At 45.9% G+C, this 18,110-nt stretch overlaps 1 protein-coding gene across 4 annotated transcripts in view; it reads left to right on the top strand.

Annotated features, from left to right (window-relative positions):
• The first annotated feature begins 208 nt into the window (after nt 1-208).
• The window catches only part of TOM1L2 (target of myb1 like 2 membrane trafficking protein), a 51,085-nt gene continuing 33,183 nt past the window's right edge, over nt 209-18,110 (top strand). For all 4 annotated transcript variants that reach the window (XM_015294182.4, NM_001270967.2, XM_015294181.4 and 1 more), the window contains exons 1-3: nt 209-298; nt 17,128-17,212; nt 17,891-17,969. In XM_015294182.4, the coding sequence (XP_015149668.1) occupies nt 247-298; nt 17,128-17,212; nt 17,891-17,969 (216 nt within the window). In that variant the 5' untranslated portion in view covers nt 209-246. The remainder of the gene's footprint in view (nt 299-17,127; nt 17,213-17,890; nt 17,970-18,110) is intronic.

Genomic DNA, 18,110 nt, shown 5'->3' with positions numbered 1-18,110 from the left:
CTGTCCATCAACCGGAGGGCGTGGCAAGGGGCGGGACTACTGAGGAGGCGGGCCCGCCGCTTGACAGTGATAGGCACGCATCTGAACCTATGGCATCACGGAACCTATGAGCACAGCCCAATGGGTTGCAAGGAGGCGGGCCACGCCCAGCAAAGCGAGCGGCAGTTGGTGCTGGTGGCTGCCAGTCAGGGCGGGGTGGGGAGGAGGAGGGAGGGTCGCCGGGCCGCTGTTTGTTGTCATCCCAAGATGGAGTTTCTGCTGGGGAACCCGTTCAGCACCCCGGTGGGGCAGAGCCTCGGTAAGGCAGCGGCGGGGCTTCGTAGGGCCTTGAGGGCTGGCGCGGCCAACGGAGGGGCTGGAGGCCTCCGGCTAGCGGGATCCTTCGGGCTGTGGGGCTGCACAGAGAGGCGCGGAGGGGGCAGTGGCGGCCTGTGGTGGTCTCTGAAGGCCGGGAGGCGCCGGGAGGGGCACGAGGTGGAGTCTGTGGAACGGCTGGGAGGTCTCTGTGGTGGGGGGGGATCTCCGGGGACTGTGAAGGGGGTCTGGTAGTGGGGGCTGATGGGGCTGTGAGGATTTGAAAAGGCTCGGGTGTGGGCCACAGTGTTTCATGGAGGCTACGAGGGGCTGCAGGGCTTCGTGGGGGCTCTGGGGATCGTGAAGGGCTGTAGGCCCGCACGGGGCTGTGGAGAGTTTGGGTGGGCTGTGAAGAAGGAGTGCTTCAGGGTGGGTGATGGCAGAGGGCACGTTCTCTGTGCTGCCCCAGCTGCCCCCAGCTGCCTTTGTCCCCAAGGGCTGGAGCTCTCGTGCCTGTACTGGGATAGTGATGCAGGTTAGAGATGCACATACTCGCCTTTCAGCCCAGTGTTTGGACTGTGGTTGGGCTCGTGCTTTGGTGGCGCTGGGTGGGTTGTTGTGGATGTGCCCTCCCTGCAGGGCCAGCCAAGTGCTTGCTGGGTTGCTGTGTGTGCCCCTTCTCTCCTATATGTGTATTTGTGTGCAGCTGTGGCAGGTCTGGCTCTGGTCTGGGTTGCCAGGGCCACAGGAGAAGGCCTGAGTTCCATTCCTGCAGGGCTGTGTCACTTGTCTGTGACTGTCATGGCTTCCCACTTGCTTCTCATAGACCCTGAAGGAATACAAGTTCTCCCACATTGTAGTGGGAAAGAAGAGCAGACTGGCTTGGATTCCTGCAGCATGGGAACCGTTGCATATGGTCCCTGGAGGCAAGGCAATGCTCAGTTGTGTGCACTTGCATTGGCATCCCTCTCCGGTGAAACCATGCTCCCAGTTTCCATGATTTGTTTTGTAAACAACAGTAATTCTGATGACTTACCTAGTGGTTATACGTAGCATAATATGTATAGGCTCTATAGCCATAGCTATTCGACATTGGCTTATGAAACAACAGGGGATTTGCATCTTTGGGAATTAAAGTGGAAATATTCTGCTGAGTAGCTGCTCATGGCCTCAAAACCCAGAAGTTCCTTTCTAGCAGCTCTGCACCCACACGTGCAGACAGCCCATGGCAGAGCTCAGGGCCCTTAAGTGGATGAGTCTCACATGCTTTAAAGGTGGCTGGGCTCTTGCTTTGTCAGACTATATGGACCATATATCTTGCTGTTTTTCTTTAGCCACCTGAGGTGTTCATTTGTTCTGCTTAGGCAGAGAAGTGCTGAGAGTTTGAGGATTAAAATGAGAACAGTGAAAGTTAGCCATGATTTTTAAAGTGAATTTGCATTGCTGTCCTTGGCCATGTGATAACATCTGCTAAGACAGCTGGCTGCTTTGCTGCTTGGACAAGCGTTCAACATCGAACATTGTTAACTGGAGGTGGTAATTCCTGATCTATTTATTGTCAGATTCTTTTAGCATCAGTAAGTGGTTTAAAGGGGCTTCCTTAGGACTTACTGTTGAGAGATTTTAACAGTAGAATATGCTTTTCTAGCCTCTTCCTTTCTACCTCTGGAATACCGAGGTTTGCATAGCTCTTATGTCTCCTTGCTCTCTTTGAATGAGCAGTCATTGCCAACCTAAAGGCTTTTGACACAGAGCTCAGAGGGATCCTGCATTGGAGGATCAGGTTATATCTGTGTGAGTGGCTCAGAGCACAGCTTCCATAATGCAAAATCCAGTTATGCTTTAACAACGTTTTTTCATCCCTGGGGGGAAGACAGAGCTGCAGATTTTATTTTGGAAAAGTTTTTTTTTTTTCTGCTTCTCATTATCACTGCTGATTTTCTGAGACAACAGCAAGACAAAAGCACGCCTTGTTCTCAGACAGTGCTATTTGCCCACTGTTTCCACAGCTTTTTTTTTTTTTTTCCAATGAGCTCGTAGGATATAATTCTCACTTATGTTTCTTTGTTCTCTAAAAGAAGGTCATTACTTTAGTATTGCTGTTTAATCATATTGTGTAAAATACGGTTATGATGTTTTCAAGCAGGACCTAGCATTTACCATAGCATTCACCATAAGGAAGAAGCACAGAGGGTTCTGTGGGTCCATCAGCTCACCAGGAAGTAGCAGAGGATCTCGTGAAGATTTACTTAGGGCTGGGCAACATCTTTGCATAAATGCCAGGTCTGGAAGAGCAAAGATGTCAGAGAAGGTTTGGGGAGAGCTGAGAGAGGTAATACATGGGATTTTCTCTTTTTCCTCTTTCTCTTTATCTGGATAATGTCTGAAGCCAGGCAGGCTTTTTATGTTAACTCTTTTGCTTAATGTAAGAAAGTAATGCTAGGATGAGCTCAGAGGATTTGTAATGGAGATGGATTGAGTCTCTTGCATCTAAAGTGCCAGTGTAGATGGGAGCCAGGTTCCACTCTCCATTCTGAAAGCTACCTGATTTCTGTTGGCTGATAAAACTGCCTGTGTGAAACACCACCACAGCTACCAAGGACAAACATCGCTTAATTTTTCTCTGATTCTTTCTTTGACCTGTGGAGACTGAGCTGTCCCTTTGCCTCTAGCAAGGTCCCTGCCAAGCTGTTTTGGAAAGGCTGTTAGTTGAAGCAGGCACCTGTTGCGGCATTCCTGATCTTAAACACCGTTCTGCTCTTGCCATGTTGCTTTGTAGCTCCTGGTTGAAGGAAGGGGAGTTAGTAGCAATATTTATGCATAAGCTAAAAATCTCATCTGGGGTTACATAGCACCATCAGTTACTTCTCAAAGGCTTTGTGAGTGGATGAAGCTTTTCCACGTCCCATCAGATGCAGAAGTCTCCAGGGTCACCTCGCAGCATTGCTTTAGTCTGAGGTCAGTGCTTCCTGATGGAGCTCCCTGTGAAGGTCCCTGCCAGTGAGAAGAAAGAATGGAGAAAGATGTGTAGTTAAATCGTGAAGACAAAATGCTTGATATCTGGCGAGAGGCTGCCTTGCAGAGAAAGCCACAAATCACAGTAGCAGGAATTTACCTTGAGATACAACGTCCCGCCATAAATTGCATTTTTATCTTCCTTTTTTGAGGCAGCCATCTTTAAAGTGTCACCACTCTATTCAAGGTTACTAGAGCAAATATCCTTACTGTAGGTTAGTGTAAACTTCTTAGATGATTTAAACTGAATGAATTACAAGAGTATGCAGTGCTGGTAACTTGTTTTTTTCCTGACACTGCTTGTTTGGTATAGGCTGCATGGCTTACATGTAAGGAAAGAGTAAACCCAGTTACATCTGTTGTATGTTGTTACCCCAGAGACAATGGGGGCACTTCAGGGGAGTGTTTAGGTGTGTGAACCTAAGCTCACTCCTCACCTCCCAGCTCCATTGTGTGCAAGGGACTGAGCCCAGCAGCGCTGTGTGCGATGCGCCATGGGTGGATGGACAGATGGATGGACAGACAGATGTGTTTGGGTCATGGCTCCCATGTGATGGGCACGTGGGTTGCTTAAGCTGCCTTCTGGTTGCCTCTTGGCCTCCCGGCACAGACCTGAATTGCACAGGGACCTGCAAGTTAATCTTTAACAAAGTGTTAGAAATAACATGTCCTTTGGCGTGAGGGTGTTGTTGATCGGGAAATGCTGGCTTGCACTTTGGTTCCTGTTGGGGAAATGGGGTTTGTATGAGGGACATTTGTCCAGGCTCTTGCCTGGGAGCCTGTTTTCAGAGCAGGCATGGTGCAGTGATTTCATGAGGAATATTGTTTCAGCAGCCTACAGGGTTTCAGCAAAGGATGCAGAGGCACTTTACTGAACCGATACTGAGGCAGTTCAATTGATTTTTATCAAAGCATTTGCGGTTTCCATTCTAAGTTGTTAAACCGACTGTAAATATGGTGCTGTTACCAGAGCTGCTGCTTTGTTCCCTCCCCCCCCCCCCCCCCCTTTTTTTTTTTTAATGAGAAAGGTGTGCAGACACTTTATTTTCCTTTCTTCCTAAAAACACTTAAGATCTTTCCTCAGGTTTCACATGTCTTAAGATCTGTGTGAATCTTAGAACAGCAAAGTGGTTCCTAATTAAATAACTACATGCAGAGATGGATTTATTACAGGGATCAACCTGTTGTAATGCTGTAGGAAGAACTACCCCATGCTTTGTGGCCCACATATCCCGTTTGCCTTAGTTTCTTCCAGAATAAACTTACATTTTGCTCTGCTGAATATGAAAGTTATCTTTTAGATGAGTATTTTTGTAAGACCAGGGTGCAGCATTCAGAGAGCACACAGTGACCATAGGCTGTGGGACCGCTCACGTGCTGTGTCTGAGGGATGCTGCTGGGCACTGAATCATCTCTCTTTGCATGGATTGCATTATTGCATCCAAAAGGTGATTGCTGGCTTTGCCCATGGTGATGAGGGCACGGGATGTGCTGTCCTTAGGGTTTAAGTCCATTTGCACCACGTGCTGTAGCTGGTGGTTTGTAACCGTCCAGCCCCCACTGTTTGTACGGAATTGTGCCTGTCATGCAGAAGAGAGCCTGATAAAATGCTTTTAGTTTTATAAGATTATTTGGATCTGCTTTCACTTCATGATAATGGATTATGTTGTAAGGAAAATCTCCATGAAATATGAAAATGGATATCTTTGCTTTTAAAGGAGCAAATAAATACTGAGTCACAAGTCTGGAAACTTGGAGAAACTACATGTATGTGTGAAGCTGGATAATTAGTATAATACCATTTAATACTGGGTTCCTAAGACTGGATTTATTTTATAGCCACAAAAGCAGATTGTAGTTCATGAAGGTATTATAGCATGTATTTTTGAGTAATGCAGTTTTATCTCCTCCGGCACAGGACGCTTAAATGTCTATTCCATATGCTTCTAATAGAAGTCTGTACGTGAGGGGTTGCACTGTGAGGACAGTTTGTTCCCAGATTGATAGCCCTCTGTGTGTGTACTCCCAGATTTTTGAGCCATGTATTTGCAATACATGTAACTACAGACACACGGTCAGTAAAGCCCCATGGACCAGAGTTCATCCATTCAATTTTCACCAGAAGAAGAGTATTGTATGTTCTCCTTAGCAGAATAAAGACCACCTTTAAATCAGCCCACCCTTCATTTGGTTTTATAACCCACTCTGGGTTTTGAATTTAGCATCCTCTGAAGGCAGTGAAGGCATTTGCTCTATCCTGTGTGCTTGTGGCCAGCATAGGAGCAGCAGCACATTTGGCAGAAGTGGCCGCATGGTGACCTTGCATGGGGACAGCCCGGGGGCTGCGGGGCCTGGCAGCCTCTGTCCTCATCTGGTGTTGGACATTTGGTTCTGGGTAAAGCACGTCACGCCTTGGCTTTGTGTTTTGGTCTCAAAATGTGTGCAGCACATGAGTGATTAAAAAGCATACACATTTGGAGAGAAGCGTGATAAGAACCCCACAGTGTTACAGAGCGAACCCGGAGGCCCAAGAAATACAGGTTTTGCCCACATCTGTGGGATAGCTCTGCAGGGTCAGCCTGCTGCCGTTTGCTCCTTCACAGCCCCCTGGGGAAATGCCAGCTTTCTGCATGGAAGAAACTTGTTGCTGAGGTTAAAAAGCCCATCTCCGAGGCCTTGCCTTCTGTGTTTGCTTAGTCATTGTGCGGGCAGTGCTGCCCATTTGTTTTGCTCACTCCTTTCAGTTACTGGCAGTTGGAAAGGGCCCTGTTGGAGCTGCTGGTTCCTGAGCACGTGGAGCTGGGCTCTGAAGGCTCTGCCCCGTGGAGCAGTCACTTTGCTGGGGGTGAACATGTTTTACAGAACTCAAGGAGCCAGATCTTCTGATTCAGAAGTGCTTTTTCCATTGCTCAAGAAGGGAGCGTGCAAACACATTCAGAAAGTGTGCTGAGAGCGCTGTCCTTATATGTAACGTGACTTTTCTGTACCTGCCACAAAGATAATGGTGGGTCCCATAGTATAGTAACATAGTAACTCATCTCAAAACCAAGGATCGGGGAGGAAACAACTGCACCTGTGTGTAACACTGTGTGTTTGGCTACCTCTTGGCACAGCTCTGGGTAGGATATTTACCATGGGTCTGCATCTGTCTGTTCAGAGATCCCCTGGTAGCTCTTTGCTTGCAGCTCAGTTTCAGGGAGCATCAGTAGGTGATGAGCTGATCCAGGGAGACCTGCTGGATGGTTTGGTAGTTGTAAGCCTGCATGCTCCCTGAGAGCTCCCAGCTGCTCCTCGGCAGCCTTCTGGCTTACATTACTTCGGGAAAGAATTCTTTGTTCAAATTCAGGTCAAAGAAACCATGTGCAAGGCAGAGGCACGTATTGGTGTTACAAACTGTGCTGGAACCCCAAGGACTTTGCAGAGCACCAGGTTCTTAGTCTCGAGGTGAGAAAGACTTTGCTTGCCAAGTGCAGTCGGAATGCTGAGGATTTTTTAACTTGGACACGTTGTATCCTCTGTATTTTCATGGAATACTCCAGTAAGACATGCTTTGTGTTTGATCCAGATACGAAGGAATTCACACCTCTTGCACAGCTGAGTAAATGCAGAAAAAATCTTTTGAAAAAATCTGGTATTTCCTGACTTTTTCAGGATCTTTAGTTATGTCTTCATTACTGCTTACTGCATTTATTTCCCTTTTGGAAGGAAGAGGATGTACCTCCTTGCCTATATGCACAAAGAGCTACCTTGAGCAGATTAAATGAACTGCAAGCTTCAGCAGCTTTGCCAGCAAAATTGGAAAGTCTTTATTCTGTAGCATGCCTATGGGCCAGCAGCAGTTACAGCTCCCCACCGCTTTGTCTTCTCAGACTTCCAAATATGTCTGTTTGTTTTAGCAGAGCCCTTTCACTTCAACTGCAATGGCCAAATACTTACCAAGGTACTGAATTTATTTCAGACATCTGTAAGGCCTTAATTAGTAATCCTGCCCCAAATGTCAAGTGCCAATCTCAGGCAACACAGTGTTAAGGAACTTAACCAGTTAATGGGTTCCTAATTGAAGATTAGGAGTGAAAAACAATGTGCAGACTTTACTGGAATATATCCTTCAGAGCAAATCTTGAAATTGGTCTCTGCATTGTGACTAATTACTGCCTGAATGCTGGCTGATATTTTCCTGATTGCTATAGGGTGCAGGTATGAATGATAATAAGAGGATTGTAGGATAGGAGTTAAGCAAGATCCAGCATATATTTGGTTCTGGGGTACCCTTATCTCATGTTTAAGACGCTGTAATAAATAAATGATCTTTGAGCTGCCCTTTCTCTTCTGATTTTCTCTTCTAATTAGAAGGCTATTTTAGTGAAAGGAGCGATCTCAGACCTTTGTGAAATTCTCCACTAGTACAAATAATGGGAAATCTGAAATCACTTATTAGACAAGAAGTTGTTATGGCAACTGTAAGATGGTTGGCTAATCAGCGAGTGAGATCAGTTTTTATTTACAAGCATAATGAGCAATTAAGTTTGAGCAGCTGTCAGACTTGGAAAGTGATTAAAGTTCAACAAACAACTCAAATGGGTCAACCTTGAGTTCTGGTGGTTTTCTGACACAGCAGCTTGGTCATGTGTGGGCTTTAGCTACTGTAATTAAAACTGCCTTTACAACCCATCTATGCCAGTAGCTTGGCATAGTCCGTGCGTGGTGCAGAACCCCCTGACCAGGCAGGTTCTTTAAAGGCTGCCAGTGGTCTTGTGGTCTTGCTGCAGCTGGAGAGGTATTTCATGCATTGCACCCTCTAAAGCATGGTGTGCATCCTGGTATGCAGTGGTGTCTCCAGGCCTGATGATCACCAAGGAGAGCAAGAAGAAGCCCCAGCAGGAGAGCAGAGCTGGCAGGGCTCGCTGTCCCCAGTTGCTGGGTCCCACAGGCATCCCAAGCAGGAGCAGCAGCGCTCACAAGGTTCCCTGTAGGTGAGGCATTGCCTTTCCTCCAGCACTGCTGATGAACAAGCAGTAAGCAGAGCTGGGTCCCTGCAGGTTGCAGGAGATGGTGGATGTTCGCACTGCAGTGTGACCTTCTGCCCGTAGCCTGTGGTTGTCAGAACACGCTGGGTCAGCCCGTTTCATTTGCTGGGATTTGCTTCCCTGCAGCATACGATAAATAGGCCATGTATACATGCTCAGAATCTGTGTTCTAGTCAGAATTTTAACCGTCTAAAGACCAATATGTTTATTTACCAAGAAGTACACTGATCCTCTGATACATTTACATTGGTTTTAATTTTACACCCCGCTGTCATTTAATAGAGACAGTTACAATGCAGTGTATGTGGTCTGACCTTCTAGAATTTACATTTTCTATTTATCAGTCTTTTTCAGGGTTACCTACAGCAGTGACACGTAAGAAACGGGGCTGTAGTAATGGACCAAGAAACACATTTCTCTGCCCCTACAGGACAGAACTGCCTGCATACATCTTGTTGCCTGGTTTGCTCCCAGACTCTCTGAGCAGCTCGCTTGGAAGCATTTAGCTCTCAGCTTTTGCAGGAAGAGTGAGCTTGGCTCGTTGGAAGGGGCAGCTGGCACTGGGGCACTTCCAGTGAGAGCAGCCTTGGCAGAAGCTTTCCCTGCTACCTAGCAGAAAGCAGCCAGCTCCCCCCTCTTCCTGCAGTGAACATTTAGTGGATTCCAGGCACTGAGCTTCAAGCCACGGAGGTTTGGGAGAATTTCAGTGGGGTAGGAGCTAGCTGCCTCTTGTGCAGCCCTGCTGTCATCTTGCAGAGCAGTGTGAAGGAAGGCTGCGGAACTGAAAAGCAAATGGAAGTGTTTCACACAAGGAAACGTGAGCTGTCAGCCTTCAAAAGCTGCAGGCTTTTGTCTGCCCGTTCTGTGCCACATGTGGCATTGCTGTAGTGGTGCAGAGGACGCAGCTCTCATCTTCGTAGCCAGAGATGCACAGGAGTGCTGGATATGGGAATGTGTGTGAGACAGCCCCATGCTATATGTGTTTTGTTCCATTTGTAACACATTTTAATTAGCTCATGTGAATGTTTGCTTAAAAATCTGCCTGCAGCATGCTGCTGTTAAGGGGTAAACTTGTAACTGCTGTAGAATTGAAAGATTTTGTCCTTTTCTATTCCCCTCACTAAATGTAATTAGTGTTTTCAGTTCATTTTAAGTATGTGAGAATATGAGCAATTGACTTCAGGAGTAACCTGTGGAAAAAAAGAGAAAGAATACTAAGGTAGGAGCCTGGTGGGTTATCTTTGTTGTATAGTTTGTTTGCAGCAAACAACGTGTTACACGTGAGTGGGTGGGAGGGAGAGTCTTAAATATATGGGGATGGATTTTTAGAGTTTGCAGCTGCCATGGATTAAAAATTCTTGGAACATTTCATCCATGAAAGGCAATTAGTTTTGTTTTATGAATATGAAAAGCACGTAGCTTGTAAGTACTGGAGTGGAGTCCCAAGTGAGTTATTAGAACTTGCTTTACTCGTGTAGTACAAAATTAGCCATCAAGAGCTGATAGATTTCAAACAGAGCTCACTGACACACTGATCATCCAGAACTTTGCACAGACTTCTTCCAGTCTCACCTGTAATTGCTGGATGGCATTGGATGGGGCAGCACGTGGTCCGTTGTGCTGCTGGGATGTGGCAGTGTGCTGCTGCCCTGCCTGCTGAGCTCCTGGGCTCAGCCTGCCCCTCACCATGCAGCGCTGTACCATTCAGAGGCATTTGTCTGCTTCACATGTGGGATACCATTCTTCTGCATTGTTTGGTGGTAACGTTTCCAGAAGCTGTTTGCACACTTTGTGAGAAGCTGCAGCACTGCTGTTCCGCATGATTCTTACAAACAGCAAATCCTCTGCAACAGAGCCTGTGGGCATGCTTGCTAACAACAAGACTGAGAAAGGCATCACCGCTTCCAGCTGCCCCTTCCCTCAGATTTGCAAGTTAAAGTTGATGAAATGAATGGAGGCTGTGGTTTGTTTTGTTGTTTTTGTTTTCTGTCATATATGGGGATTGTCTGCAGTGAGTTGTCTGTCTTGGCAAGAAAAACTTATCAGCTCGTAAGGGATGTTTGGAAAAAGACTACTTTTTCAGCATCTTTGGGTAGTTTCCCACTTTCCCTCTTGCTTTCAATGGGGGAGGGCCAAAGACTCAGCTGTTAATTAATTTTGTATTTTTGGTGTTTGTTTAGGGTGGCACTGTTTTAATAGCTGAGATTCTCAATTAAAGAACTCTCAGAGTAGCTGCTCTCAATGATCCAAAATCCTTGGGTACGTGAAAGCAACGGAAAAATCCTTCATTTAAAATCCAAGTCCTGTCTGAGGAAGTGGCTATGTGTCACTGTGATTGGGAATTCAGAACAGTTTGCCTTTCTGTGGCCAAAGGAGCAGCGTTAGATAGCTGCCCTGGTGCACTGAGTTTAAGCAGTGCTGTGCTGGTAAGCTCTCCTAAATGGAGCCATGTTGTAGCAGCCACGGTTTAATTTAGGAGGGCAGATCTGAGGGAGAACATTTAAATCACCTGAAAGGCCTTAAATTATGCTCTTGTGCCTCTCATCTAGAGAAGGACGGCGGTAACAAGATGCCGGGAAGCGCTGCCTGATGGATCGCAATGGCTCAGAGCAGGCGGCTGTCAGAGCGGCGTCATGGGGGGACATCCATCAGGAGGTGCCCAAAAGGAGTGTGGATTTGTTGCTCCCCAGCAGTAAATCACCCCGTAAACATCTCCATTCAAACCCACTGAAATCCATTAGTACAGAACATATCCTTTCAAACCGCTTTGATGCTTCTGATGGAAGGCTTTAGCACATTGATTGCTGATGTGAGCACGTGCTTGTGTGCTGGTTGTGGAGCGGCACTGTGCTCCCAGTGCTCTGAGCTTGTGGTCACACAGGGATGTCACGACGGTCCCTGCTGGGAGAGGTGAGGAAGCACATCACTGTAGGCAGAGTGTCAGGGAAAAGTGGCCCTGAGTGGTGATGTTGGCTCCTTGAGCTGGGAGCTGCCAGCTGCCCTAGCTCTGCAGGACAAATACTTGTGCTCACAGCCAACAGGTTGGCTTTAATGGGCGTGTGTCCATGGGAGGAAGTTCTTGTTTTTCTTAAGCCGAGAGCAAGGAAGTTGGGAGGATTTCACTTTGCTTTAAAGAAGCAGTAGTCTTTCAGCCATCTGTTTGGAAAGAGAGCTACTTATACATGCGTCACGCAGCGAAGTGTGCTGTCAGCAGTAACAATTTCTGCTGATGGGGGAACTTCAGAGAGAAGATTCCTTACAAAAGTCTTTATTGTATAGAAACACGCTGTTCTGCTCAGGATGCAGTCTCCAAATGCCTTTAGGGACTGTGACTAAACCCTTATTTGTGCTTGAGATGAACAACATCTGAGTGCAGGAACTGCCCAGGCTAGGCTGCCCGTCTGTGTCCAATACGATGGTCGTAGGGTCAGTCTGGTTTTACAGAGTACATTTGCATCGAGACCTATGAGATGTGGTAAACTCAGGCTGACATGCTCTCCTGCTTACTCAGGTAATATTACAAGGATTTCTGTTTTGCTTTTCTTCTCAGTCAGGTAATGCTCTGATCCAAGTGTAAAGGAAAAATCTCCTTTGTTATGCAGCAGCTAATATTTATTTAATATGCATTAATCCATTCACCTTGCTTTGCTGCTGAAATAGCTGCACAGCTGTGCTCAATTAATCAGCTGTAGAGTCCTGTTCCTAAGAGGCTGAATTTCTGGGGGATGTTGAGCGATGTCTTTTCTGCAGCGCATCTAAATCACAGGATGTTGTAACAGAGCTGCGTACACCACGTGCTCTTTAAAAAGCCCCAATAATTGCATGTTACATATTCATGTTTACAGGTAAGTGTGATCTGGGTTGAAGAAGTTTGGCATGCGGGCAGCAGCTTCAAAAAGGAGAAAATCTGGAAGTTAATTGGAGAAATGACAGTTCCCAGTCTCTGTGCTTTCAGACAGCATTTGAGCTCAAAACTCGTTACGGTTGCACGTATGCGTGTCCTCAGATTCTCTTGTTATTTTGTTTTAATGTAGACTCTGCAGTCATTACAGGCTATGATTATTCATTTATTCAGCCCCAGAAACTCTGGCAAAGCAGTGAGTGGAGGATAGATGACTTCATCCCAAAGAGTTTCGATGTAAGCATAGCTAAAATCAATTGAAAAATCACAACGGTCAAAGCGGATGACCAGAGCTGCAGCAGTACAACCCAAATCACGTTTTCCTGTAATGCTTTGCAGCTCCGATTGAGCCCGTTTGTTCTAGCTGACTGCCTTTTTCTTTGGAAGTGTGAAGCTCAGCATTTTCAGAGCAGTGTGAAATAAGGAATGTAAAAAAAGGACTTGGAGCAGTGAGGTGGCTAATTGAAAAACGCTCTTGGAGCTGTGCTTTCTTACAAAGAAACTGGCAGTTTTTAAGGAGCAAAGCACTTAAGAATTGAGTTTTGATCTGCAATCTCCAATGACTCACATTTATTTTTTAATAGCAGCGTTTTGATAAAAGGAAAAAAAAAAAAAGCCCACCCTCCTGTTGATCATCATGATGTCCAAGTGTCTGACTCGCTTTAAAAGCAAAAGCAGAGAAAGAAGAACAGACTGTTGGATCCAAGTGTGTCGTTCTATTGTGTCACTGTCTTTCAAGCAAGATATCTTGAATGCAGCAGTGGCCACATGAATGCCCAGGAGCTTCAGTCTCATCTTCATGTAGCTTAGACTGCTGATGTGTCTCCATGGTCCTACCCCGGGGCTCCCTGCTGGTGCCATGTAGGCCGTGGAGGATCTGGTGAATGCAAGAGTGACAAGATCAAAGTAGAGATGTTCTCATCTCATTCAGTAGCTTATCTTCCCTCGTGAGCTACGGAGTGTTTTGCGTCACTTGCAAAACTGGATTTTTTGTTTGTTTTTTTTTTGGCTTAGAAGACCTTTGCCCATCCTATGAAAGCGTTTGCTTTGACCTGAGCTGACAGCCCTTGTTTTTGTGAGAGCTCTGCTGAGCTGCAGTCCAGCAGGATGGCAGTAAGAACTTGCATTACTGTGGCTGCTTCTGTTTGCTGCTGCTTGTTATGCAAAGTGAAATGTGACACATCTGACAGCTTGATTTTCTAATTTCAGTCTTGGAGTGCCGCTGGTAGGCAGGTGGACTATTAAGAGATAAGATAAAGATTTCAGATCTGCAATCTTCTGAAATTCCGAGACCAAGCAAAAAGGATGTTTCATGCCACTCGAATGCTGAAAGTCAGCTCTTAGCTGAAGGAGGGGAGGAATTTGAAATCAGAACTTCCTTGCTGTTGGATCTGGGTAACACGGTGCATTAACGTGCACGTTTCCTGCCTTAACAGGAGGTGCTTTTTTGTGCGTAATTCTTCCCAAATGTTTGAATCAGGAGTCTCTGAAGTAACATCTGGAAAAGTCCCAAGAGAGAAAGCTGTGATTTCTCTGAACACAAGGATCTGTTCATTCAAGAGGCTCTGGTATTCAGACAGAAGCCACCGCAGTTCTCCTGTTTTCATGTAATGTGATTTGCAGCTAGTGCAACACTGAAGTTTGGCCTTTTTGGTTATGCAGTACTGCAGTCACTGTTTCATACAGATACAATTTTTGGAGAGCTTTTTACCCGGTCGTGCCAGTGCTTTAATGTGGGAGATGTGCCGCTGGTACTATGCCTGAGCATGAGCCCTTTTCCTCCTCTGACTGAACATTTGTACCCTGCAATTCCTTTGGTCATATCTCAGAGTCCCTTGTGCAACTGATATGCCCTTCAGTGAGGGTGAGCTTGAGGAGCTGGTGATTTTTGAGCAGTTCGTGCAGGGTTTGCATGGCGTTCCTTCCCAATTCTGTGCCAGTATCCAGAATGCCATTAATCTTCTCAGTCGTGTCTATTTGCTGATTGAGAAAGAGCTTTGAGGAGATGCACGGCTTCTGAAATATCCAATAAATACTGCACTGGGTATTGAGTATTTATAATTTACTTCATTTTGGATCTGCTGGGAGGGATTCTCTAAGGAAGAGTGCAGGCAGAGCAACTCAGTGTTTTCTGGGAATTCAGCTTCATGCAAAGCTGTTTGTAGCAGCCGCTTTCATTAGGTGCATTCTGTTCTTGCAGTGTACATAAAGCTTTATTGCTATAGAACGTGATCTGCCTTCACCTCCACGCGGTCCTTGCTGCTTAGCAAAACATTCTATTTAACATTAAAAACCCTCTAATATTCAGAGATGTAAAAAAACAGTCGCTGCATCTGCTCTGCTGGAGGTGGTCACCCAAGCTGCGAAGGATTTATGAGCACAGTGATGCAGAATGAGAGGCTATGCCTTAAACAGACCATATTCCTGAATCTGGGTGGTTGATTTGTTTTCTTAATGTAAAAATATATTAAAAAATTTGTGTGTTCTTGACAGCATTTGACAGCAGGCAGCGGCTTAGCAATATTCATAGTCTATGGTTCTGCTATAATCACGTCTTAAAAATGATTGTGGAAAACGCTGATCCTGCACCAAGCAGTTCTTGCAGCCCATTCATTCATTGGTCCTGTAAAACCCGTTTAGCTAAGGTTTATTTTGACAAAATGTGTGTGTGGCACTACTCCGTGGCTAAAAATTGCGATGTTGCGGAGACGATAAAGTGAAGTGATGCTGCTGCAGTGCGTGGGTACATAGGAACGCTGGGCTGTGGTCCCCAATAACCTCATTCCTATTTCTCCCCACAGCTATGGAAGGGAGAGCAAAATCCCCCTTCTCCAGCAATGTTTGGTTACTGCCTTTATTTTTATTTTATTTTTTTTATCTCTGTTCTTCAGTGTAAAATATGGGGGAGCCTGTGTGGGTTTAAGACGTATGCTTGTCTTTTGGAAATGATCTCTTTTCCCCTTGGTAATGTTTAATTCGAACACGAGTCAGGAGCTAATTTTAGTCTCTTCTTCAGCACTTGCTGCTGTTGTCGTTCATCCTTTGTAGCATGCCTGACCCAGATTTGCTGCTCGCAGCCCCACAGTGGAGCTGCCTGGCTGCAGGGAAGCCGCATGGGTTGGCATGCCAGTTCTTTGAGCACTGTTACGTAGTGATGGAGAGCCCCTGCAGAACCAAAACACAACAGGCTGAGGGCTGAATGCTCTCCTTTTCCATCACGTCATGGAATCATAAAATGGTTTACATTGGAAAGGACCTCTAAGGGCCGTCTGGTCCCACTCCCTGCGCTGAGCAGGGACACCCACAGCTCCATCAGTGCTCAGAGCCCCTTCCAGCCTGACTGTGGGTGTCTGCAGGGATGGGGCACCGCCACCTCTCTGGGCACCCTGTGCTGGTGCTTTACCACCCTCAGCATAAAGAACATGTTCCTTATATCCAGCCTACCCCAAGTCTTTTTTTGGCAGGGCCATGCACCATCCTTTCCAGCTTGTACTGATAGCGGGGGTTGCCTTGATGCAGGTGCAGACCTTGCACTTGGACGTACTGAACCTCACGAGGTTCTCCTGGGCCTGCTGCTCAGCCTGTCTGGTTGGCATCCCATCCCTTGAGTGTGTTAATTGCACCACGCAGCTTGGTGCCATCTGCAAACTTCCCGAGAGCACACTCAACCCCACTGTCAATGTCACTGATGTCAATGTGTTCTCCCTTCTGGAGGTAGATGGCTTCTCACTCTCTGTGTAGATTTTGCACACTGTTTGGTCTCAGCCCTCTGTAATTGTCTTCATGGTGGAGCTGCTTTAGCCACTGTGGTGGTGTTGACAAGTCTAAAACCTGAATTACCCAGACACATTGTCTTTCTCCAGATAATGTCCCATAATTACGGCCTGCAGGCGTCTCTATCCGCAGTCACAGCGATAAAAATGTTAATGGAAAAACGCTGTTGGTAAACAGAAAAGGAGAAGTGTGAAGTCCTTGGAGCCCGGCGTTCTAAAACAAAATCTGCCTTATTCTGGGGGACAGATTGGGATGTGATGTAAAGACAGAAGGATAGCTGGAGAAGATGGTACCTGCGGTTTTGTTTCTGAATTAAGATATTCAGATTTTTTTTTCTTGGTTTATTTTATATTAGGAAAAAAATACTTTTCTTTGCCTTATTTGAATGCCAGGCATCTGTAGAAAAAAACTAGACTAATTTGGAGAAGATCCTGTTTGCCATAAAGGTCTGCTTTTTGGACCTCTTTGGCCACAGGCTTCACCTTGAACTTTACAGCCTTTCTGCATGTGGGTAGAGCAACGCAGACAGGGTTTGAATGCTGCGAGTGAGAAGTGTGAAAATTTCGTGGGGTGTTCTAGGTACTGCTACACAGAACTGTATTGATTTAGAAGGAAATCCCAGGGAGGAAATAGTTCTTGTCAACTGGTTATTTGAAGTTGTGGTTATGCTACTCTTGCAGTCATCCATGAATTAAACTTCCAGCAGCAGTGCCATAGGTCATTCTTCCTGTAGAACTTCCAAGAAGGTGGTCTTGTTAATGTGGGGGAGGTTTTCCTACCCCATAGGGTGCGGTATCTGAGAGGTTTAAGTTGGAATTAGCTGACGTTTTCCTACTTTCTTGGGAATTCAGGAGTCTTTGTGGAACTGCCCATCTATTTGGGCTGAAGGTGATGAGTTTCTGGGCTAATTGATTCTTCCTGGAAACCTCTGTGCTCATCCATAGAGATGTACATGAAGGTTGAACATTGCCTAGAGTCAATGGGGGAAGGTGGGACTTGTTTATTTCTGTATTTCTTTTACTGGACAGTTTCACCTCTGAGTCACTGAAGATGGATTGAAGTTCCTCATCAGAAAGATGTGGAAAAAAATATATAAATATTTTATTTTCTTTACAGAAAAGGCCACAGATGGCTCTCTACAGAGCGAAGACTGGACACTTAACATGGAGATCTGTGACATTATCAATGAGACAGAAGAAGGGTATGCACTATTTCAGCAAACTTCAAAAGGCTCATGAGCAAAGTCACCTCCAGTTGCATTCAGTGTGTGAGGAGGTGCAGTGAGTCTGGGGGCAGGTGCTTGTAGCTCCAATGCAGTTTACCTGCAAATTGGTTTTCCTTCTCCTTCCACATTTCAGAGAAGCCCTGTAAAGTCCAGCACATTGTATGCTATCTGTCTGCCTGGAAAGGCTGGCATGAAAAAGTGTCTGCTTGGAGAGGGTAACAAGTTTGTTCTTAGGGGGTTCTTGGTTTCAGCAGATGCACCTCAGAGCTTCGATATTACTAATTTCAGCCGTTTGAATAGAGAAGCTTCTCTGATGCATTTGCTTCAGCATCAGACAAGCTGTGCTTCTTGCAGTTTGCAGGAGAGCCCGTGGCTGATGTTACACTGAGCCTTTTTCTGAGAGCTTGTCAGTCTTTCTTGTTTGATCAATGTCTTGCTATTTTGGTGGCCTCAGGCGTTACTCTGACCTTAGTATCTGTGATATCTTGTCTTTTCACATAATTCTACACGACCCTAGTTTAGTTGTAGTCAAGTTATCTAAAGATAATACAGATGCTTATGTCCATCTAGGAACGATAAAGGATTCTTGTCCCTCAGTATGGCATGTGAAAAGTGTGTGAGATGTCTTTTAACAATGGTGTGTTTCTCCTTCAGTCCAAAGGATGCCATTCGAGCGCTGAAGAAGAGACTGAATGGAAACAAAAATTACAGAGAGGTCATGCTGGCTCTAACGGTGAGTGGAGGCAGGCTGGAATGCCTCAAAAGGGCAGATCCCTTTTCTTTTGTCATTTTGTTTTTCCTGGCATTCTTTTGAATGTACACATTCTTCTCTTGAACAGTCACTACTCTGCCCTTTTCTCTTCAGTTGCCTCCA

This window comes from Gallus gallus, chromosome 14, assembly GCF_016699485.2.
Source record: "Gallus gallus isolate bGalGal1 chromosome 14, bGalGal1.mat.broiler.GRCg7b, whole genome shotgun sequence".
NCBI lineage: Eukaryota > Metazoa > Chordata > Aves > Galliformes > Phasianidae > Gallus > Gallus gallus.
Note: the sequence above shows the minus strand (reverse complement) of the source record. Positions and strands in the feature narration are given on the sequence as shown.